Raw genomic sequence first — 25,489 nt, 5'->3', positions numbered from 1 at the left:
AAATAGTCCAGGTTACTTCCTTCTGTGCTAAACTGAGAAAGAGACATATTGTCACGTTGGGTCACTGATGTCTGATGGTGTAAATAGGCTGTGTGTTGTTGGTTTGGTTTGCCAATTGGGGATGAAATAAATACACATTTTGAACTGCAGCTGAGTGCCATATATATATATAGCCCTGTCACCACATCCTCTGTATAAAACTTTTTTTAAAAAAGCCTTCAGCGAAAGGTCAGTGTCTGTCTTCCTCTTAATATACCATCTTTTTCTAAACAAATCCAGGCAACAAAATATAAGACCTTGATGACTTTTTAAAGAATGTACCACTATCGGTATGTATTGCAGAACCTGACACTTGGATTGTAGCCTTGAAGTGTTTGTTAGGTGAAAGCAATATTTTTCTATGGCTCCCATCCTAAACACACTTACTAAGCAAGAAGACCTATCAAATAAAGTAGTGTTGGTGTAGAACTACATCTCACTGTAAGGCAAGACTGAGGGAATCTCCAATCCTGGGGCCAAATAGGCTCCCAGTCTCTGGGGTTTTTCAAATGATCATCTGCCTCTCCCCACAATTCTATCATTTAGAGCAAGCATGGTCAAAATGTGGCCTGTGGCAGCCCCCAGGGCCATTTTTGTAGCCCCGAGGGGTCAAAAATATTTTGTTATTTTTGTTTTGCTCTGAAATGCCCCCAAATGACTAGGGAGTGTGGGGGGCATTTTCACCATGCCATGAGCCCCTCTGGATACTTCCCCAGGTCAATATAAATTTTTGTGAGTTGGTTTTAAAAAACTTCCAAAAAAGCAATAGCTATAGTACATTCCTATACTGTGTATCAGTAAACTAGCACTCCCTAAGCAGTTTCCAGTGTGCAAGCCAATTGCCCCAACAAGCTGAGTACTCATTTTACCAACCTATAAAAGGAAGGAAGGTTGAGTGGACCTTGGAGCGAACTTACAATGTTGTGGCTGCAATACTGGCATTTAACAACTGCACCACCAGGGCTCCTATGGGGAGTCCTGGAGGTCACAAAAATGGCATTAGACCAGTGTCTGGACCTCTTTGGACCATTGGACCACTGGACCACTTTGCCTCCTATTGAGATTGTCCTGCTGAAGGCTGTACTTTAAAAATTTCCTCTCCAGCATCCATGTTATTTTTCAGAGGAATGAATTTAATACCTTGCAAAAGCCACCCATAACTCAGCAATGCTCTGGGACCCATCCTATCATTGCTGAGCTCAATGCATTCTTCTTAAAAGTAAATCCCAAAGCTCTGTATTTGCCACTGTGAATGGTTGAGAATGGTCGGAGTGGAGGAACAACCCAACACTTACTAACTCTTTCAATTACAACTCAGCTCTCTTGATAGTAGCATAGCCAGTAGTGAGAGAGATTGGGCTCTGCAGGCCAGAAACATTAACATTGCAACTACTGATGATAGTTTACACAGAAATTAAGAGAAGATATATCTTTTCAAAAAGGGATGGAACACTTACCCCCTTGCTTCATTGCCCCTTCCTTTTTGTTCTGTGTATCTTCTGAGTAATCCTAGACTCAGAAAACTCTATGAAATTCATAGGGTTGCCACAGTTCAACCAGCAACTTGAACACACCAAACCACACACATCTCCCCTGTTGTTGGATTATTCAGTTAGCAAAACTTTTACCCTGATACTTTATGTGTGAAAAAGGAAGGGAGAGAGTGGTGAGAGATGTTTGCTTTGAAAGACGGTGACTGTAATCTGTAAGAGCCTGTTATACCCAATCTGGCAGATATTTGGTTGTATCTTGCAGTTAAGTCTCTCTCTGTTTATTAACAAACTAATGAAAGCCTCCATAAAAGAGCAGATCTGCACAAGGGAAAATGTGTGCACAGTGCTAGCTTCCTAACAGCTGTTGTCCCTCTCCATATATGCTTTTCATTGTTGCTATTATAAAAACCCTGCCGTCATTCTGAAATATTGGAGGTGTGCAACTGAAAGGTAAACACAATCTGAGGAATGGCACCTGGAAGAAAGGTGTTACATTCACCTTTTTAGTGTCCTCAAATGCCTCTCATTTATTCATACAGCTTTGTAGCTGAACCAGGGCTTTCAGGGTTGAAACATGGGGGGATTTTTGAGTAACTTTTTGACATTGTCTGCCATCCATTCCTCAAGCCCTTGTATCTCCTGTGCACCTAGCTGCTGTGCTCATGGTAGTGCCAAGGAGAGGGAAGGATCTACCCAACATTAAAGCATTTTAATAAGCTACCTTTGTTTTAATCCAAAGGATTTTCAGGCGACATGTTCATTTAGGAGTCATTAACAATTAAGACCCATTAGCTTTGTAGAAGACCTGATACTGGTGGGGATGATAACTGCTAGAACTGGTCTGTTGTAATGGATCAATATCTGAAATACTTGGGAGTCATCAAAATAATTCCCTTTAAAAACTGCATCTATATTGCTGAAGACATAAGGAGGAATTGGACACCAAGTGAGGCCATTGGTCCATCCAGACTATGATTGTCTACTGAGTCTGGCAGAGGGGTCTTAGACAGAAGCTTTTGCCATCATTCACCACCTGGGGTTCTATGGAAAAACCAGACAGAAATAGACAAATAGTCTGGTTTTTATCTGTGTCTTTCCCCCAGAATTTACTCACAAACCCTCAAGTTTCTGTTCTGGTTTGTTGATTATATATATATACACAGACACACAGACACACACACACACACCTGATTTTCCCTAAAGCACATTTTATATATGATTTTGCTAATTTATGTATTTTTGCATGTAGCTCTCCTTGATATAGCTTTCCACTTGCCTGCAGCTTTTAAGCCAAGAACTATACAAGACTTGTAGAAGTGTCTGTTCCAAAGGTTAATTGTGTTCCAATCAACATATTTGTCCAGGAAGTGTAAATTGTCAATTCACTTAAAAGGGCAGACCAAATAAAATTATTCCCCTTTCTCTAGCCAGGGATTGATCTTTGGGCCTCTCAAAGCAAAACTTGTAAAGTATAGGCATTCATTCACCTAGGAGAAAGTATATTTAAAACTGTATCAAGGAGGCAGCTTGGGAGCAGGCTCAGATGTGCAAACTGGGGAAACTACTTAAAACAGAAAATTTCTAGAATTCTACAAACAGCATAGGGGATTTTTGTTTTTCTAACGCAAAAATGTAACTTGCCCAAGGTCTCTTTAATTTGACTGTAGCAAATCTCAGTAGATCTCATCTGTAGAGAATGAACTTATTTTCATGTCATGTTCCTATCTTTAATCTACACAGTCCTGTTAATGGTTTGTTTCTTGGTAACCCTCAAGTGTGATTGAATGTTAGGAGATGGAATTTTAGATAGCTGTTATCAGTAGAGAGCCAGAGCGATGCAATGAATTTATTGTTGGACTAGGACTCCTGGAGATCAGGGTTCAAATCCCTAATCTGCCAGGGCCTCACACTGATGTCTCTGTGGAACATAATCCTCACAGACGTGCAAATGTCTGGATTTTTCACTCAAAACCAGGATAGATCCACACTATATTTCTTCCAGATCAAAGCCCAGGGGTGAAGTAAAGTCCCAGATTTGTCCCCAATCATCCCCTATGTCATTTGGATCACTTGCTGTGAAAACTAGATGAGACTGTTTTATTTGACCCATGTAGATGTACTCAGAGTGGTGCAATGAACTGAGTATTGGACTAAGACTCCATGGAAACCCACTGGGTAACCTTGGATAAATCACACTTTCTCAGCCTTAGAGGACTGCAATGACAATCCTCTTCTGAACAAATCGTGCCGAGAAAACCTCATGGTGGATTCACCTTGGAGTTGTCATAAGTAAAAAAAATGACTGGGGTACACATCACCAATCAACAGTTTCCAACCTTCTCCTGAAACAATGAATCTTTCAGGGCAACCTTCCACCGTCCTGTCTCTCTTAGTTTGTGTGGAAAAGTGGCTGTGTCAAATGAACAAATGTCATCAGGTTAGTAATGATTTAGAATGCCTTTCTGTACCTGAATGAATGCTGGTCATTCCTAAACCCAGACCAACACTGCAGATTCCAGCTCTGTAGGGGGTAGCAGACATGGAGGCAGAGAGGGAGAATGATCTGCCTATCTAAGATTTATGGGCAACTCCTGCCTTCTGCCCTCTCCATAAAGCCAGAATTACTGGACTGCCTTTTCAAGTCTTTCAGGCTGTTGCTTGATTCTCTCTGTGGTGAAATTCCTTTCCATCACACATTTTTCATGCTTATGTTCAAGTAAGACGATGAACTATCTTGCATAAGCATTTTTTTAAAAAAAAAATTCTTTACACAGCTGGATTAAATCAAGGAAACTGTTTCCAGAATTGAAAGGGTGGAGAGGACTAAGGGAAGTGGCAAAGTAGAAAGTTGCTTGGATTTGAATAGTAATTCTGAATAGGATAGCTTTAGACGCTGGCTTTGTTCATTCAATATGAGTGGAGGTATGATGGCATGTTGAGAACTAGCGTGGTGTAATGGTTTGAGCCTTGGATTACAAGTGTGGAGAATAGGGTTTGAATCCCTCCTAAGCCAAGGAGACCCACTAGCGGACCTTGGGCAAGTCATACTCTCTCAGCCTCAGAGGAAGACATAGGCAAACCCCCTCTAAGCACATCTTACCAGAAAAATTCTATGACAGATTTGCTTTAGGGTCACTATAAATTGAAAATGGCTTGAAGGTGGACAACAGCAGTAACAACAACAATGTAATCTTTTAATGAATTTTAATTTTTTAAATGTTTAGTGTTTTTAACTTTACAAATTGTTTAATTGCATTAAATAAACTATATATATATATATATATATATATATATATATCGCTTTTATTGAATGTTTTACATAGTTTTAATCTGTATTGTTTTCAATATGCTGTTAGCTGACTTGAGTCTCATTACTGAGAGAAAGGCAGGATATAAATGAAATAGAAGGTGGAGGAGGAGATATTCTGCATAGGTCAGGGCTTAGGAACTTGTGACCTTTCAAATGCTGTGGAACTGCAGCTCTCATCATCCCTGACCCTTGACTATGTTGGATGGGGTTGATGTGAGTTGGAGTCTTGCAACATCAGGAGGTTCCAGTGGTGTAGAATTGAATCAGTTGACTCAGAGATAGTCACATTAATGACGTCACTTGGACTCAACTGGGCAATAAATGATGTACTGACTCGACTCAAGACTTCTATATTTTTAGTGACTGACTTGCTGGTCTAACTTCAACCCGAAACAGCAAATGTGTTAGGCAATGGGCTTGAGGAAAGGATTGAAGTCTACACAGTAGTCTGTCCGTGATGCACAATGGAGGACCTTTCTCAAGCTTTTGAAAAGCTTTAGAAGGATCCTTCCACCTTAAGCCCATTGATTAACACATTTGCTGCTCCCATCTGAGAAGTCTCCCCCTAATTTGGTGTACATCTTGTTTTCTAGTTTTTGAAATCCATGCCCCCCCACACATACCACCTCCACCACCACTTCCTTTTTTCTGTTGAAGTTGGCTCCCAGATTTGAGATTTGACTTGAAAGTACTTTGCAAGGACCTGAGACTTGATCTGAGACTTGGAAGGTACAGATTTGAGACTTGAAGGTACAGACTTGACTTGAGACTTGGAGTAAAAGACTTGAATACATCACTGGAAGGTTCACAGGCTTCATCCACAGACATTGGCTATTGGTTGCCATCTCATGTAATCAGTACATTCAACAGAATTCTTCCAAGGGGTCATTTGAAAAACAGCAAGAACGTTTGCCAATTTATAGATTTTTATGGTTTTTTTCAGGCTATGGAGGCCATGTTCTAGAAGAGTTTATTCCTGGCGTTTCACCAGCAGCTGTGGCTGGCATCTCTGAAAATGCCAGCCACAGCTGCTGGCGAAACATCAAAACCTATGGATGATGGCCGTGGAAGTCTTTGACTTCATGTTTGACATGAAGCATCTGTCATGGAGTATAGCATTGTTGTTTTGTTAAGGTTTGGTAAAACATTTTGGACAAAAGAACTCCATGACAGATGCTACCAAAACATTTAATTCCCATCGATTCTACAAGCTACAGGATAGAGAATGATACTCACACCTTTTATTAAATTAAAAGGTCCATAAAAATTCCATAGTGAAGTTTTCCCTTTTCTTTTGTGTTTTCAGTTGGAAAAGGAAGATGTTTCAGCAGCTTCAGGAAATCAAGTTTTGACTGCCGGTTGCCTTCAACTCCACCCTTCACACAAACTGGTTGCTAATGAAATAGTTTTGAAGAAAAGAGTGTTATTTCCTTACCTACAACTTTTTCATTTAAAGTTTCACTTCCCACACAGAAGAAAAAAAGTGTGTATTTCACACTGCTAATAATTTCCTCTCAATCTGGCCAGGTAGTAAAGAGAAAATTACAGTTGTTTGCTTTGATTAAACCTTTGGAGGAAGAAATTAGCAGCTGTTCAAGGAGATCTGCAGAGAAGAGATCTGAAGTTGGAGAATTATCTTTTTTTTTTTCTTGTAAAGGAAGAGAAGAAAGAGACAATCCATGTTGGTCTCGTTTCAGTGGCTCAGGGTCACAACAATAAGGTCTGTTTCTATGAACACTGAAGGCAATTGAACAGCTACTGGTGGCTTAAGTGAAGCTGAGAAAAGAACCCTGCAGATTCTCTACTTTTTCTTATCTCAGGCCCTTTTGCTCAGGCACTCGAGGCACACGAAGCTACGGAGGTCAAAATGCTGGCCGTGAGGAAGCGGAGCCTCAAAATGTTTACGCTAGCCTTACTTTTCATTGTCACTATCACATCATTCTTGCTCAACTACACACACAATGCAGTCGCAGTCACCTGGGACCCCAAGCAAATTGTCTACCAGTTTTCAGAGCAGTTTAAAAAACTGATGAAATACTCAAGGAGGCCGTGTGGCTGCAACACATGTGTTTCTGAACAAGGGGTTTCGCTTTGGTTCGACGAGAGGTTTAACCAAACTATGCAGCCTTTCTTGACCACACGGAATGCCTTCGTGCCTGAAGATAGCTACAAGTGGTGGCTGGTGAGTAGGAAGGACAGTATGACTTTATGGTGCTTAAGGTTGCCAGGTTAGTACCATCTCCGGCCAAAATCTGAGGTTTCAGTGCCAAAATCTAAGACTACCGACCATCACTTTAAATCCTGACTTACTGAACATTAGTCACTATATTCTACAGAGGTCTGTTCTCCTGTAGGTTGTGATGCAGCAGACTTGTGCTTCCACTTCCCTCCCACCAGTGATCTCTGGTGCAACAGTCAGAAGCAGAAGGATTCCTGTCGCAATTCCTCCTATCACCAGAGACACTGCTTGGAGATGGGTGGAAACATCAGTCTGCTGCATCTTGATCAACAAAGGAACAGACCTCCATTGCTCACAGCAGGTGCCAATTCGTAAACAGGATTTGTCGACTTTTACAATCCCTACGTATTCCCTACAGGGTTGCCATGATCGTGAATCATATAATCATAGAGTTGGAAGAGACCACAAGGGCCATCCAGTCCAACCCTCTGCCATGCAGGAAATCTCAATCAAAGCATCCCCGACAGATGGCCATCCAGCCTCTGCTTAAAGACCTCCAAAGAAGGAGACTCCACCACTCTGCGAGGGAGTGTGGTCCACTGTCGAACAGCCCTTACTGTCAGGAAGTTCACCCTAATGTTGAGGTGGAATCTCTTTTCCTGCAGTTTGCATCCATTGCTCCAGATCCTAGTCTCTGGAGCAGCAGAAAACAAGCTTGCTCCCTCTTCAATATGACATCCCTTCAAATATTTAAACAGGGCTATCATATCACCTCTTAACCTTCTCTTCTCCAGGCTAAACACCCCCAGCTCCCTGAGTCTTTCCTCATAGGGCATGGTTTCCAGACCCTTCACCATTTTAGTCACCCTCCTTTGGACACGCTCCAGTTTCTCAATGTCCTTTTTGAATTGTGGTGCCCAGAACTGGACACAGTATTCCAAGTGGGGCCTGACCAAAGCAGAAAAAGTGGCACTATTCTCTTGATCTAGACACTATACTTTTATTGATGCAGCCTAAAACTGCACTGGCCTTGTTAGTTTCCACATCACACTGTTGACTAATGTTCAACTTGTGGTCCACTTAGACTCCGAGATCCCTTTCACATGTATATCTGTTCATTTCATTTTTCCACCCTAAGTGCAGTACCTTACATTTCTCCCTGTTGAAGGTCATTTTGTTAGTTTTGGCCCAGCTTTCTAATGTATTAAGGTCATTCTGAAGTTTGATCCTGTCCTCTGGGGTGTTAGTTACTCCTCCCAATTTGGTGTTGCAAATTTGATAAATATGCCTCCAATTCTGTCAACCAAGTCATTGATAAAGATGTTGAATAGCGCTAGGTCCAGGACAGAACCCTGTGGGACTCCGCTGGTCACTTCTCTCCAGTCTGAAACAGAACCATTGTTGAGCACCCTTTGGCTTCGGCTGGACAACCAATTACAAATCTATCTAACAGTTAACTTGTCTAGCCTGCATTTTACAAGCTTGTTTGCAAGAATGTCATGGGGAACCTTGTCAAAGGCCCTACTGAAATCAAGATACACTATATCCACAGCATTCCTTTTATCTACCAAGCTGGTAATACGTAGGGATTGTGAATATGAATCGGTTACAGATGTGTAACCTGAGGTTACACATTCGTAACAGTGAACTTGAATCCCAGCCCTTGTTTTTCTTGACTGTGGTGTCCCACTTGTCAAGTGCCCTCCTGTTGGTGACCCAATGTTAGTTTCTTTTCAGTTTCAGACTTTTTATTAAATCATCTTGGCCCAATTTATTTTTGAGCATGTGCAAGCTGAGTCTTCCTTACCTAGAATTCTAAAATCCAAAATATTGTACTACAAAAGCCAAATATCGTATTACAAAAGCTTGGTTGAACTAGTTGATATGTTTTTATTCAGTTTAAATTATTAAGTGATTTTAGTCTGACATTATTTAATATGTTTTCTAAATAGTTTTATCTGTGTACTGCCCTGAGACCTCATGAGAAAAGACGGGATAAAAATACTTTATGAAATAATTTCAGAAGAAAATTGTGCGTGTTTTAATGCACTTTATAAAACCTCTGTCTCAAGGGAAGTTAGGTTGGCTCCATCTCTGCAGTATTCCAGTGGGTGGTAAAAACTGTCCATTAGTTATTAAAGCTGGCTTTGAAAGTAGCTTTTAACAATTGTTTAACACTGTTTTTAAACAATGCAATAATATCTCTTGTAACTCAACACCTAAGGGGCCTGGCTAGTCAGAGAAGCAATTAACAAATACTTTTAATAAAGGAATGAAGCCAGCATAATTATATGAACAATAATCTGAACATAAATGAACATGGTTTAGTCAATGCAAAACTGTGCACAATAGGAAATGCTTGCAAAACATTGAAGGAGGAACACACACAAATATATCCACTAATTTCCATTTTGAACTAAAAGAAGTCTCACAGTACAGCAATTGGAGAGAATGAGAATGCCTGTAGGAAATTTAAGAAATTCAACAAGAATGAAACTGACAGGTTTCCAGATCCCTAGGTGGAAATATAAAAGTCCAAGTGCCCACTCCTGCAGACATTTTGTTCCCCATGGTATCTTATTTCTGTGGTAAGCTGTCCTTGAGAGGTTTCTCAGGCTCATGGCTTTCCAGATGTCCAAGGGACCTATTAAATCTATGCTGACAGCAAAAAAGCCTGCCAATCTCGCACTGCCACTCCCCACCCCAAAGAATCAATACCATTAAAGGCAGTGACCGGACTTTTACTGCCTCTGGCTTTACCAGCTGACTCCTTTCTGGTTTCTGATTATAATTGGGTTTGCAGAAAGAGCATTTGCCAGGAAGAAAAACAAACACCAACAATTCTTGTGCTTGTAAATAGATGTTCAGGACTGTTTCCAAGAGAACAAAACAAAACACCACCAAGACTAAGAAATTGCAGGTCCTCAACTCTATAGCAAATCTTCTCTTTAGCTAGAATTGTTTTATCCATGGATAGCACAAATTGTCAAGCCCCTAAGCTAGCATCTCTATATCTCAGGGCCTGGGCCCTTTTTGAGAGTCTTCAGGGTAAAAGTCTCAGGGTGAGACTATTGCATTGAACGTGTGTATGAGTGTGTGTGTGTGTGTATTCTTCATTTGTTAGACATGGTGTTTTTGGTTTCAATGATGTACTCTTTACAGCTGTGCTTCATGATTAATGTGCCATGCTTAATGAGATTACTAGTGCTGATCCTTGTAACATCACTCTTTTAACATGACCATAGCACACCCTGCAACATCACAAAGAGTCATCCCTAGGTCTCAGAGTTTGGTGCTGAAATCTCAAAGCCTGGGAATAGTCCTGACTTGGCAACATGGGTTGTAGGACCAGATGTTCCACTCACTCATGACATTTTCTGTCTGTGAGACACACTTTGAGTTACATCGGCCTCCCAAGGCCAAAATGTGAAGATCAAAGCAGAAATGTCCAGAAGTCCTATTCAGTTTGATGAAACCTGTTGGGGTGGGGGGAGAACAAAACAAGTCATCCAGTATTGAAAATAACAAATACATGTGTTGTAACTTGGACGTTCTTGGTAAAGTATAAGAGGCTTTGTCTGCAATGGCCAGGATACTCAGAGGAAGTCTCAAATATCCTAACCTCAGAGCTGCCTTCTCTTTACCTGGCCCTGCGATCCCTTGAAGGGCTGGCTATCTGCTTGTATGTCACTTTTCCACTCACCACATCCACTGCTGCTGTAGCACACTCACTTCTGAGGTCAGAGTGAGGCACTAAAAAACCATCAAATGGTTGGGCACCTTATTCTGAACTCAGTGCAAGTGGCTGGCAACAGTGGTAGTTGTGTAGGGCAACACAATGGGATGTATGGGCAGCATGGGAATCAAGGACTCTGGTTCTTCCCAGAAGATCCAGAGTAAGAGGTATGCTTTTTTAAATTTTTTTATTAAGGGTGTTATAACCCAATTCTAATGCTGAACAGACCCTGGATTTGGGCTATACATCATCTGAACAGGATACCACCTGCAGCACAGGCCCATGGAGACAAAACCAGAAAGTACAGTTGGCCCTCTGTATCTACAAATTCTTCATTCACGGATTCAATCATCCACTGCTTGAAAATATTTTTAAATACAGTACATATAAATTCCAAAAAGCAAACCTTGTTTTTGCCATTTTGTATAAGGAACACCATTTCACTATGCCATGGAATTTAATGGGATTTGAACATCCACAAATTTTGGTATCCATAGGGTGTTCTGGAACCAAACTTCAGTGGATACCGAGGGCCCACTGCAAGGATATTGTGCCTGTCACTTGGGCAATAACACAGATATAACACATTACGTCTAAGCTCTATGGAGGACATTGCTCAAATGACAGCTAGTCTTATTCAGAGGCCTTTATATAGGTCTAGCCTGCTATTGATGTTCAGGATACATCATTTTGCTGTTGAAAGTGTTGGACTGACTCTTGCTTTCTTTCCCACAGAAACTACAAGGAGAGAGGAGTCCAAAGGGGATTAATGAGACCATCCAGGAGCTGTTTGAGATTATTCCTGGAGACAGGGATCAGCTTTTGGAGAGAAGCAATTCACGGTGCAGGAGATGTGCAGTAGTGGGGAATTCAGGCAACCTTAAGCAGTCACAGTATGGCCAAGATATCAACAGCCATGACTTTGTGTTTAGGTGAGTAGTAGCACACAGTTCTTCAGCTGAAAGCAGAAACAATGCACCTGCGCCATGCACAAGCCAGCTTATGCGAAAGCCACTTGGGGAGGAAATCAATGGTGCGCACATGCCGCTCTGCCACATGCACGCGTCCCATTATTTCCTATGGGGCTCGAGCATAGGCAGATTTTCCTTTACGCGGGGGGATCCAGAATGGATCCCCCGCGTAAGGAGAGGGCCCACTGTATATATGAACTGAAAGTTATGCCGGCAGCAACTGTAATGCAGCCTAACCATGGCTTCCACTTAACAATTTACTGCAAATTAGAAGTTGGCTTATGCACATCCTTTCCTGTCTTTTGAATTAGTCAATGTTTGCAGCTGAATAGGGAAATGGACTCTGTTCCAGACAGTATCCTACTTCATTTGTAAACTTCCTGGCTGAAAGCCTACATTGAAGTTGCATGGCATAAATCTCCACATGCAGAATCATGCATTAATTCAGCTATATAACCCTTGCGTCAAATGGCAATGTTGCACAACTGAATTAAGAGATGAAAGATACATCTAGATGCATAACAGATATGCATACACTTGGGTAGAATCATAGAATCATAGAGTTGGAAGAGACCACAAGGGTCATCCAGTCCAACCCCCTGCCATGCAGGAAATCCAAATCAAAGCATCCCCAACAGATGGCCATCTAGCCTCTGCTTAAAGACCTCCAAGGAAGGAGATTCCACTACACTCCGGGGGAGTTTGTTCCACTGTCGAACAGCCCTTACTGTCAGGAAGTTCTTCCTAATGTTGAGGTGGAATCTCTTTTCCTGTAGCTTGCATCCATTGTTCCAGGTCCTGTTCTCTGGAGCAGCAGAAAACAAGCTTGCTCCCTCTTCAACATGACATCCTTTCAAATATTTAAACAGGGCTATCATATCACCTGTTAACCTCCTCTTCTCCAGGCTAAACATCCCCAGCTCCATGAGTCGTTCCTCATAGGGCAAGGTTTCCAGACCTTTCACCATTTTAGTCGCCCTCCTCTGGACACGCTCCAGTTTCTCAATGTCCTTTTTGAATTGTGGTGCCCAGAACTGGACACAATATTCCAGGTGGGGCCTGACCAGAGCAGAATACAGTGGCACTATTACTTCTCTTGATCTAGACACTATACTTTTATTGATGCAGCCTAGAATTGCATTGGCCTTTTTAGCTGCCGCATCACACTGTTGACTCATGTTCAACTTATGGTCTACTTGGACTCCTAGATCCTTTCACATGTACTTTCATTCAGCAATGTGTCTCCCATCCTATATCTGTGCATTTCATTTTTCTGCCCTAAGTGCAGTACCTTACATTTCTCTGTGTTGAATTTCATTTTGTTAGCTTTGGCCCAGCTTTCTAGTCTATTCAGATCATTTTGAATGTTGGTCCTGTCCTCTGGAGTATTAGCTATTCCTCCTAATTTGGTGTCATCCGCAAATTTGATAAGTGTGCTCCCAATTCTGTCATCCAGGTCATTGATAAAGATGTTGAATAACACTGGGCCCAGGACAGAGCCCTGTGGGACCCCACTGGTCACTTCCCTCCAGGAGGAAAAAGAGCCATTGTTGAGCACCCTTTGGGTTCATCCGGTCAAACAATTACAAATCCATTTAACAGTTGCTTTGTCTAGCCCACATTTTACAAGCTTGTTTGCAAGAATATCATGGGAAACCTTGTCAAAGGCCTTACTGAAATCAAGATATACTATATCCACAGCATTCCCTTCATCTACCAAGCTGGTAATTTTATCAAAGAAAGAGATCAGATTTGTCTGGCATGACTTGTTTCTCTGAAACCCATGTTGACTTTTTGTTATTATGGCATTGCTTTCTAGATGTTCACAGACTCTCTGTTTAATGATCTGCTCTAGAATCTTTCCTGGTATTGATGTCAGACTGACTGGACGATAATTGTTGGGATCCTCTTTTTTCCCCTTTTTGAAGATGGGGACAACGTTTGCCCTCCTCCAGTCTGCTGGGACTTCTCCTGTTCTCCAGGAGTTCTCAAAGATTATTGCCAATGGCTCCGATATTACATTTGCCAGTTCTTTTAATACTCTTGGATGTAGTTCATCTGGTCCTGGAGACTTATATTCATTTAGATTAACAAGGTATTCCTCTACTATCTCTTTACTTTATTCTGTGCTGAAATTCCCCTGTTCTGTCCTCTGCTCCATTATCTTCAGGTTGAGCACCCTTTGCCTTTTCTGAGAAGACTGAGGCAAAGAAGGTGTTCTGCCTTTTCTCTGTCTTCTGTTAGCATTTTGCCATCTTCTCCACGCAGTGGCCCTATCGTTTCCTTCTTCTTCCTTTTGCTGCGGACATATCCAAAAAAGCCCTTTTTATTGTTCTTAACCTCTCTAGCAAGCCTGAGTTCATTCTGCGCTTTAGCTTTTCTGACTTTACCCCTACACATGCCTCCTATTTCTTTGAATTCCTTTTTCGTGATTTCCCCCTTTTTCCATTTCTTATACATGTTCCGTTTCAAACTTAGCTCGGTTGAAAGTTCCTTAGTCATCCATCCTGGTTTCTTGAGACACCTCCCATTTTTCTTTCTCACTGGAACTGTTTGAAATTGTGCCTTCAGTATCTCCCTTTTGAGAAACTCCCATCCGTCCTGAACTCCCTTATCTTTTAGTATTTCTGACCATGGGATCACCCTCAATACTTCTCTGAGTTTGCTGAAATCCGCTCTCCTAAAGTCTAGAATGCATGTCTGACTCTACCTGGCTTTTCCTTTCCACTGTATAACAAACTCCAGGAGAACATGGTCACTTCCACCCAATGATCCCACCACTTGCACCCCATTAACCAAGTCATCCTTGTTGGTTAGGATCAGATCCAAAATAGCTGACCCCCTTGTTGCCTCTTCTACCTTTTGGACCATGAAATAGTCTTCCAGGTAAGTGAGGAATTTGCTAGACCTTGAGGATCTGGCTGAGTTTGACTTCCAACAAATATCAGGGTAGTTGAAGTCGCCCATCACTACTACATCTCTCTTTTCTGACTGTGTGGTCATCTGTTCTAGAAAGGCATCATCCAATTCCTCCTTCTGACTTGGGGGTCTGTAGTAGACTCCCACCATAACATCCTTGTTGTTTCCCTCCCCTTTGATTCTTATCCAGATGCTCTCCACCTGGCTTCCATGATTGATGTCCAGGATCTCTTCACTGGTGTAAATATCTCTGACATATAGTGCTATTCCTCCTCCTTTCCTGTTTGGCCTATTTCTCTTAATAAGGTTATACCCCTCTATTTCCACATTCCAATCATGAGACTCGTCCCACCAGGTTTCAGTGATGCCTATTATATCGTATTTGCTTTGCTGTACTAGGAGTTCAAGTTCATCTTGCTTATTTCCCATGCTCTGTGCATTAGTGTAGAGGCATCGCAGACCACGGGTCCCATTTACTTTTTGCTTGTGCAAGTTTATTTGCCTCCCACTGTTGGATCCTTGCACTTTTTTTCTTGTTTCCTCTATGTCTGTTTGACTATTTTCTCCAGCCCTTTCGCCTTCCTTAAAATTGTCTCCCTTCCCCACGGAACTCAGTTTAAAGCCCTCTTGATCAAGTTCTTGAGACTGTTGGCAAAAACATTTCTTCCAACTGGTGTGAGATGCAACCCGTCTGTTGCAAGAAGTCCCTCCTCAATGAACCACAGCCCATGATCAAAGAATCCAAATTGTTCTTGGCTGCACCATCTGCGAAGCCAGTTGTTCACATCCGCTATTTTCCTCTCCGTTCCTGGACCGTGCCCTTCAACTGGCAGAAGAGACGAGATGACAATCTGTGCATCCATTTCTTTCAGCTTCCTACCAAGAGCCTCGTAATCCCTTCTGATATTCTGAAGGCTGTGTCTTGCAGTATCATTGGTTCCCAAGTGGACCAAAAGGAAGGGGTATTGGTCAGTAGGCTTGACCAGTCTTGTCAGCCTCTCTGTCACATCACGGATCTTTGCCCCGGGGAGACAATACACCTCTCGAGACATCTTGTCAGGCCTACAAATCACTGCTTCTGTACCCCTCAGCAAGGAGTCCCCCACTACGACCACATGCCTCCTCCGAGGTTTAGCAGCGGCTGTTCCCTTGGATGGGACTCTCAGGCTCCCCTGCTCTGTCCCTGAAGTCTGTCCATGCTGCTCTTCTTCATCCTCCTTGATAAGGGAAAGAGCTTTGAATCGATTCTCTAGCTGCAAGCTCCCCGAACAATCCCTTCTTGGCCTACTTCTCTGTGTGACATTCCTCCAGCTATCTTCCTTCTGTGTATGTGAAGTGACCTCCTCGGCTCTAGCATCTTCCTCTGCATGGTATTCATCCAGGATTGTTAGTTCTGTTGTGTCCAGGAAATCCTCCTGCTCTCTAATATGCTGAAGTGTAGCTACTCTGGACTCCAACTGCTGCACTTTCTCCTCCAAGAGGGCTACCAACTTGCACTCGGGGCATGTGAAGTTCTCCACTTCTTTAGGCAAGAAGACAAACATCCCACAAGTGTTGCAGGTGACTGCCGTGGTTCCGTCAGTGTCCATACTGAAAAGTCTTAGGAAATTACTGGAACAGGACTGTGGGCTTCCTCCTGAAAAAAGAATCCTCCAGAAACACCAACGCTAAGCCCCTGATGCTTCAACAATTTGTGGCAGTGAGCTCGATCAATTCTGCCTTTGCTGTAGATTTCCTTGGATGAAAAAAAATGAAATAAAAGTTGAAATAAAATTTCGCGCGCCATTAGGCGCGCGGCTCTGGGAGAAGAAATAAAGAGCTAGTCTGCTAGCTCCGCCCCTAGTGACTCACAGGTGTGACTCACTGAAGATGTGACTACAAGCACACCCTTCTTAGAGTTTAAAAAACAATTAAACAGTCACCACTTAAAATTCTGTCTTTTCTCTGTCTTCTGTTAGCATTTTGCCATTGTAAACACAATGCATACCCAAGTGAAATGTTTATGGCTCCAAACACACCAAGGACGCTTCTGCATCCTTGAACTGAATGTAACTATTGTACCAAACCAACCAAAGTCCCTAAAACTGAAAACCCCCAGAAAAAACAACAACAACAACAACAACAAAAGGGTTCTGGCAAAAACTACGTTTTCCTCAGTGGCCTGTCAATGTTTAAAATATAAAAAGTGTAATAACTCTTTAGCATACAAAGTGACTTTGCTGAATTCAAAAGCTGCAATTTTACCCCTTTAGACATTACATTGGTTTTTTTGCTCCAGGGTGCTGTTATTCCCTTATAGTTTTTGCCAGAACCCTTTTGTTGTTTTGTTTGTAGCTATTGTGCATCATACAAAAATGTTGAACTGCTTCCATAAGGGAACAGCAGGATTCCAGTCCATGTGTTTCCTCACACCTTTTCTATTTTTTTTCTACCAGAAAATTTGTTTTGTACTTTTTTGAAACTAGAAAACAAAATCCACTAAGGGGGGAAAGATAGATTAGGTGTACAAGGCCTTTTAAGAACAGAAGGAGCATAACGATACCAAAAGTCTATGTACTCCAACACTCTCTTCCAATAGAGGCCAAACTATTTTCTGCTGATCGAATAACAACTGTAACCCTCCTCCCACAACCCTCTTTGCTCAGCAAGCTATATAAAGCCATATGGGCTAATAGTTGACCCTAAATTCCTTGGAGTTTTCTAATCTCCTTTAAAGCCCTCTCAGTTGTCAGCTATCACTACATACTGGTGAAGTGAATTCGACAGCTTCTGGAGATACTGGGCATTTAAACTGGTTGCCCCCTCCCTGCCCTTGCCACACCCTGTCTTCACAAAGCCCCAATTCAATTGCACACTGTCTACAGGAGGGAAGATCATTTCCACATCAAATCTGGGTCATCCCTCCCTTAAACCAGTTTAAAATGACTTATCTTGTGCTCTGGGTCTTTCAGGAGCACAGCAATGCTGGGGAGCTGTTTACACAGGATCCTAGTGTTATCACCACTGAGGTCACAAGGTGCCCAACCATGCGATCGACCCTGGGCACCTAATTTTATTTTCAGAGGGAGGAATTTGTACCAACAGCAGCACCAGGTGGAACAGCAGGATACATGTGTAGGCAGCTGCCCCTGTCGCTGCAGAGTGCCCAGGTAATGAGGGGATTCAGGGAAGCTCTGGGATCAGAATACTCCAGGAGACCATGGAGTATTCTGGACAGTGTTGACCCACCCTCTGACTGAACTTTAGGAAGAACCGACTGTAAGTGCTGTTTAGCAATAAAATGGACTACCTGAGAAAGGTGGTAGACTCTCCATTGGAGGTTACTAAACAGAGTTGGGATAGCCAACTGTTAAGGGGGCTTTAACTCTGGATTCTTACATTGGCTTCCAACTCTGTGTTCTACAAATATGATCAGCAGGCAGAAGTACTTCCTTTTATTTATCCTAAATCTCACACCATTCAGCTTCAGTGGATACCCTTGAACAGCACCTTTATGAAGGAGAAAGAAAAACCTTTTGTTAGCATCAGGAGATGGCCATCAGGATGCAGCCACACACAGATGATAGACAGGTCAATATATTTCATTGGTTTTGGATGTTTTAAATTTGTTTTTGGTTGTACTCAAAATAGGAAAAAAATGTGGGTGGAAGAATACTTAAACAAAATAAATGTTTGTTTCTTATTTATTTACAGTTTTTTTTTAAAAAAAATACTACCTTCTTTCTTTCTCTCAGTTAGTCTCAGTGGTGTTACAAGATACCTTTTCACACTGATCCAGACTAACAGGGCTATGCTATCAACTTATACCTTTTAATAAATACTTTATGTAAAAGTTAATAGCAAGTCTGACTGGAGAACCTGGCACGCCACCACTTTACTTCTGTTTGTACTTTTCTTGCATGGGCATTCTTTTCTTCCGCATACGCCTGGTCATGTACAGAGCACGTTCTACTAGTGTTTAGAAAGCAAAAGTAGACAGACCTTTTAACCTAACTTAAACAGCTTTGAGCAGATTCTTTACTGTAGTGTTCAAGGCAATCTGGAAAACAGCTTAGTCAAACAGCAAGTTTCCCCATCCCTGACTGAACTGGTGAAGCAATTCTAAACTCTTGACTTAAGGGCCAAAGGGAATACTTCTCCAAATAAACTCTGCTTTTGGAGAACTACTGTTGTATTTGCTTTGAACAAGGTCCAATTGTTTTTAGGAGATGTGGCTTTCTGACTAGCAAGCCAGACCCACCTCAGTTATTTAAATCAAATGATCCATGTGTTACATGGCAAAAGGATACCAATCTATCTTCTCATTCCAGTAGTGCTCCTCTTGACATTGACTGGTTCTCTTTGTTTGTGTTTTCTTTTCCCTTCTCCCCATCTTTTTTGGCTAAAGAATGAACAAAGCCCCAACAGTTGGCTTTGAGTCAGACGTTGGCTGCAAAACCACTCACCATTTTGTGTACCCAGAGAGCTACAGAGAGCTGGGGGAGAATGTCAGCATGGTCCTCATCCCTTTCAAGACCCTGGATCTGCGCTGGGTCATCAGTGCCCTCACCACGGGCACCATCAACCAGTAAGTTGGTCAAGCAAACCCAAGAGCTCCAGTGTAACAAGGGCAAGAAAAACTGCCCTTTATGTCAGGTTAACTTCGGTTGTGTCTGCATGGGCCGGAATACTCCAAGGGCATCCCAGAGTATCCTGGATCCAAAACTGCCCCAACCTCCACCTCTTACCTGGGGCCCTCCATTGTGATGTCAGGGAGCTTTTCATACATGCTTCCACTGTACTGCCCGACACAGTCATAAGTGGTGATGAGTCACTAGCTCCTGAGATCAGAACAAGGAGTGGAGCATTGGTGGCCTTCTTGTGACCTGAGGCCATGTTATGACCTCAGAGCAAGCAACTTGCTGCCACTGCCATCACACTCAGTGTCATAGTGGAATGCATTTTAAATAACCACCTGAGGTTGGAACTGTTTGCTCTGGATCTTTCTGGAAGATCCATAGCAAACAGAGAGGGTATGTTTACTCAGTTTTAAGAGAGGTATACCCCAGTTTAGTGCTGAACAAGCCCGACATGGTCTGGACAGTTCACACCAGACTCAGAGATTGGGGTCAGTGTCATCCAAACTCCACACTGACAGGACAAGGAGAGAGTGGTTTATTTGGCCTGTGCAGACAGGGCCCTCCTCATGTAAACAGCAGTAATAACCATGGGAAGGACACCCAGATGTTAGTTCCCTGCCCTATTTTTCATCTCCACTGAGTCCTTGTGGGATGGACCTATTCACTCTGGAGAAAATGGTAACCTAAATTGGTAGTGACTTGTTTTAGGACATAGTCATGCCTTTTAGTGGCTTCTGGGGATTAAATTTTCTATTTGAGAATATAAATGGAATGTCTGGTGGTTTGGAAGAGGATGGAGGCACACACTAATGGCTATTAGAAGCTGCATGTAGCCTATGGGCTATATGATCTACTGTACACATACATCGAGTAAAGGCACCTAGCATTGAGACCAGAGATTGGGAAAGTTACATTTTGGGACAACTCCCAAAACCCTCCCAGCCAACATGACCAGTGTCTATGCCAGCTAGGAGAGATTTTGTGCATTAGCCCAAACAGGTAGCTTTTTGCCAGCTCTGGTTGATAAACCAAAGCTCTGTGAATTGGTCTGGTAATCTCATTTTAACATCATGAAAGCCAAGCAGAGCATGTAGCAATGAATCCCTTCAAGTGATTATGCATGAAAAGCACTTTATTTGCCACGGGAAACAAAGAATTAGAGCTTGCCACACAAGACTAGCATGCCTCTGCTGCAATAAAAGGGATTTACTCAAATCAAGTTGTGGTGACATTACTGTGTTAGAAAGCAATATTATAGATGGGGCCAAAAATACAGGTCTGAGGGAACCACAAAATGTGTATTTGTATGTCAGAGGACACCACTAATGCACTGTGTGCTTGTTGATGCAACCCTGCCTAAGCCTTGAAAATTATTATTATTATTATTATTATTATTATTATTATTATTATTATTAAGCTTTATACATACAATCTTTTTAATTGGATGGTTCCCTGCCCTCGGGCTTACAATCTAAAAAGACATGACACAAAAGGAGAAGGGAAAGATGGTGGGGATGGGGCCTCTCTAGTAGGATAATACTTATAAAATACATAGCAATACAGGAAGTGATTCAATAAAACAGACAACAAAAGAACATCAAATAGCAAGTGACAATTATGCAATGCCTGGGAACGCTTCTCTGAACAGGATGGTCTTCAGCTCCGTTTTGAAGCTGGTTAAACTTTGCTCTAGCACACACAGGGGAACAGATTACAAGTAATAGCAGTCATATTATGAAAATTCTGCCTTTATTCCTTAGATAACAGGATCTACTCTGCACCAGATCTTGGAAAAATTACTTATGGAATTAAGGTCTTTATTCATTGAAGCATACAACAGATCAGTAAGAAAAGGGAAGAGAAGAGGGACAAATCTACCTACATGTTACTTTCTGGCATCTTTTGATTATGTGAAGATGGTGGCAAAAATAAGGTAGCCCATGTTGCAGTATACTGCAGTATACCAACCCAGTATACTGCAGATGAGTAAGATCATGACTACCATCATCCTCTGCCACCAATTGGGCTGTTTGGGGATAACAGAGGGTAATCTGGAAGTGCCAGATTCAGGAAGGCTATATGCACTTTCTAGCCTGGTTGAGGCTGGAAAATGACCCATGCTTGTCTTGTAGCTTCAGCAGTAGTGGGGCACATGAGGTTCTCCAGATGTTGCTGGACTACAGCTCTCATCATTTCTCACCATTGGCTGTGGTGGCTTGGGCTGTGGGGACTTGCAGTTCAACCACATCTGGGGGAACATCTGCCATGATTCACACCCCTGCTCTACATCCCTCTGCAAGGAACAGGTATCCTTGTTTCATAAAACTGGCTATGGCACGGGACAGACTGCCAAGAAACGGCGGTCTGCCGGGGCCCATTTTTGCTCCTCAGGGACGGCGCAGCAGCCACTGCAGAGCAAAAAGAACCCGGAATTTCCAGTTTCTTTGTGCGACGCCGTAGTGACATTGCGAGTGCGCCTGCACTCGCAGTGTAAGCGACGCATGGTGCTGTGCAGACACCATATGGTGCTTATGTCATAGTGGCAGTGCTCTTATACATGGGGCGCTGCCATTGTTACGCCACAGTCACATAGTAGGGTTGCTGGGCATGCAGTCGCTCTGCCTCCGGGCAACCCTACTATGTGTCGAGGCCGGCGCAAAGCACTGGTCTGGATCAGGCCTATGAATCCCTGGTTTGTCTTTTTTAGGCTTGTTAGAGACATGAGCCTCTTCATACTCATTCTTTAATTTCCTGGGTGGAGTTTGATAGGCCATTGCTTATGGATGGTAAAATAACTGGCAGCCAGATGCAGAGCTCGGAATCCTGCTAGATCTGATCTGCTACGCCTTACCAAGTCAATAAATGAAAAGGAAGGCAGGGAGTCACATAAGAGAAGAAATATCAGATTGAAAAGGAAAGGAGGGGTGTGGAAAACATTTATGAGGTTCTAAGAGCGTGAGTCAGCCAGGTTGTGAAGGTTAGATAAACAGGGCAGAGAGGGAAAGGATGGGAATCTTTGCTTTTTTCTTATTTTCTCTCTCAAGGAAAGTTCATGCTTCTGAATCATGATTTTCAGGAAAGGGCACTTGTGTCACTCATTGCCACAATGGCATTGACACTGTCCAATAGGAAGCCATGACACTTGCTGACATTATAGGCATACATTTTTTAAGAAGGCATGGGGAGGAGTTAGTTATCTCCTCAGAAACAAAATATTGTGCACCAAGTGCCAGGAAATGAGATTTCACTGCTGCCAAGTGCTTAGTAAAGGAGAGGTTCTGTACTCTTCCACTAGGATCACATCCTTGGCCCTGGATTTACCCTAAGCCTTAACGTACTAGTGTCTCAGCTGCATGGCTCTTCTGTAGGCTTGAGTGGAACTATATGGTAAGCAAGGTGGGGCTGGAACTGTTTTTACCACTATAACAGACTTGCCATGCCTTCCAAAAGGGTTGTTGGTTTCCTTTAGGGAAACAAATGAATGACTCATGCAGGTAGAATCCAAGGTACCTGCCTGTGCCTTGGCATTGACAATATGAAATATAACCTTCAGTTGCACAAACTGTAGATCTTCAGCTTGTTTGGCTAGAGAGTAGGAACCAGCAACTGGCAGCAAAGATCACAGAATGAGTTGTCCAACTGCGGTAACCCAAAGGGAAGCTTTCTCCTCAAAAGGCCACATGGACTGCCAAAAGTGTTCCAGCCCCCCTCTCCCCCCATAAAGCTAGAGGTGGCTAGACTTCTATTTCTGATTTTAGAAAATGAATATTCTTAAAATGTTAAACAGTTCAGACCCTCTCTGAAATCCACTAAGAAGATGGACTGCTGGTACTGGAGGCTTCCCAGAAGAGCAATTCACCCTTTTCTCTCATGCAGCAAAAGGGTGATCAAGAGAATCTGGACAGATAGCCTTTGCAGGGACTGAGTACCTACTCCTGCCACAGATTTGACAGAAGATTGATTTGGGGAAGGAATTGGATGAAGTATGTTTCCAAAGATGTCTTTGTATAAATAGTCCCCATATCTCACGTGAACTCCTCCATTGCACCCCCCCCCCCATACCATCAGCAATGACAACAATATATTGTGAAAGGTCTTGGGAGAGGGTTTTCTCTGCTATGACACCCCAGTTATGGATAGTTTGTACACTTGCCTTTTAGCAACTTGCCATCCAGTATCCACAGCTAAGGACAGCTTGTTTGTTGGGCTATAGCTTGGGAGTTGTAATTTTCCAAACTTCACTTCTGACTTTGGATAACCTTGCCCTCATTGCCAGGGATACCACAGAGGATTGCAGGGTATCCTTGCAAAGAATGCATAGGGACATGCTGAATTCTCCTTGGAGTACGGAAGCACTCCTTCCCTACCCACTGCATCTCATACAGTGACAACCCTTTTCCCAGATAATATGAAGAGCAGAAGGAACCAAAAATGGCTAAAGATATAGGATAGGATAAAGAGATTGCGTATCAGAATGTATTTTTAAGATAGTTCCATTCCACAAATTAGCCCTATGTGTTTCAACTGGAAAATATTTGTATGGCCTTTTTCAGGTGCTATTGAAGGAAATAATGAAGAGATGATAGATTTGTGTTAACAATTATTGACAAAACTATGTGTATACATTTGCCTCATGTTAACCTGCATATAAAATAGAATCATTAAGAAAGAACATTTATTGTGTGCCTTCATGTCGTTACCGATTTATGAACACCCAAGGCAAACCTATCATGGGTTGTTCTTGGCCAGATTCGTTCAGACAGGGTTTGCCATTGCCTTCCTTTGAGTCTGAGAGAGTGTGACCTGCCAAAGGGGGTTCCATGTTTGAGTGAAAATGTGAACCTTGATCCCTTAGGGTCTTTGCCCAACTCTGAAACCACTATTTCACACTAACTTGCTTTTAGGAAAACTTACACAAGTGTAAGACACCAACAGGATTATGGCCAAAGAAGTTTTTTTTTAACCTCTTTAATCTGTGTCTCTGTGTAGGTGCCTTCAAGTCACTTGTCATTTTATGGTGACTCCAGGAATCCCATAGACATTTTTTAGATAAGGAATACTCAGAGGTAGTTTTGCTAGTTCTTTCCTCTGAAATATAGCCTACAGCCCCTGGTATTCATTGGTGATCTCCTATCCAAGTACTAACCAGGGTTGCCCCTGCTTCACTTCCAAGTTCAGACTGGATATGGTGCCTTTAGGGTATTTAGGCCCTCTTTAATCCAAATGTTGCTAATAATTATTGATGTCTGTGCATCGTTCCTGACCCTTTCCTTATAATAACTTTGAACAAGGCCAAATATTATTAGCCAAAAGCTGATGGGCTAATTTGTGGAATATATACACACACAAACACATATTGCAAATCAGTCTCTCTATCACATCTAGTTAATACCAAGCAGCATTGGGAAATGGGGTGAGATAAGAGATGTGTAAATAGAAATGAATGCCTAGCGTTGTGACCAGAAATTGATGTATCTCTGGCTGCATAGCACATTGTCCAACTAGACTTGTCATGTTGTTTCCCCTTTTCAGGGTAGGGAGGCAGAGGTCAGGGTTTCTCCCTTTGATCTTCCTGCCTGCAAAAGCATCAGGAAAGGAAAACAACATAAATGAATGCAAGTAATGAGATGGAGCAAGAGCTAAAGAAAGTAAGGCAGCTTAATGTGTAACAAAATCAAAGCAAACTTTTGACTGGGTATAATCAAAGGTTTTGAGTTTGAAAGTTTTGTTTGGTAGTTGAGAAAGAGCTGATTTTCCCCAAAACTTCTGATAATATTTACGAAGGTATTAGTCTCCCCTTCGTGGAGAAGGTTTTTTTTTTTTACAGCAATAGCTTCATCCAACCCAAAATGCCACCATCTCTGTGGCAAGGAAGTGGCACTGACCTTTGTGCCTAGCAAAATGTTGGCTCACCAATGGGTACTGCCTAAATACTGTAGTTCTGATTGCTTTTTGAGAATCAATGCCAAGAGCAAAACTGAGAGTTTTATCATGGTACAGGACAGAGAGGATTCCTGCCATAAAGAGGCTGAATGACAGCTGAGAGTGGACTGCAGAAACAACGTATAGGAATTTTCCATGCAATCACAGAAACTCAATCAATCATTAAAAGGATGTGGCTCAATAGTATGCAACCGCCAACCTGTGGTCACCTAACCCCCCTTCCAATATGGGTTAACTATTTTTGACAGGCTAAATATTTGGTCATATTCTCCAAATTTGT

At 42.3% G+C, this 25,489-nt stretch overlaps 1 protein-coding gene across 7 annotated transcripts in view; it reads left to right on the top strand.

Annotated features, from left to right (window-relative positions):
* Nucleotides 1-25,489, top strand: part of ST3GAL1 (ST3 beta-galactoside alpha-2,3-sialyltransferase 1) — a 137,498-nt gene that overhangs the window by 100,142 nt on the left and 11,867 nt on the right. For 6 of the 7 annotated variants that reach the window (XM_089517994.1, XM_089517998.1, XM_089517997.1 and 3 more), the window contains 3 exons: nucleotides 6,149-7,024; nucleotides 11,493-11,689; nucleotides 19,035-19,214. In XM_089517994.1, coding sequence (XP_089374120.1) covers nucleotides 6,710-7,024; nucleotides 11,493-11,689; nucleotides 19,035-19,214 — 692 coding nt within the window. In that variant the 5' untranslated portion in view covers nucleotides 6,149-6,709. Of the gene's footprint in view, nucleotides 1-3,884; nucleotides 3,970-6,148; nucleotides 7,025-11,492; nucleotides 11,690-19,034; nucleotides 19,215-25,489 lie in introns of those variants that run through there. The other variant, XM_089518000.1, reaches the window with a different exon arrangement.

Source organism: Sceloporus occidentalis, unplaced genomic scaffold, assembly GCF_023333645.1.
Source record: "Sceloporus occidentalis isolate IW3139 unplaced genomic scaffold, rSceOcc1.0.p SCAF_3, whole genome shotgun sequence".
Classification (NCBI taxonomy): Eukaryota; Metazoa; Chordata; class Lepidosauria; order Squamata; family Phrynosomatidae; genus Sceloporus; species Sceloporus occidentalis.
The sequence above is the reverse complement of the archived record's forward strand: the minus strand, read 5'-3'. Positions and strand labels throughout refer to the sequence as shown.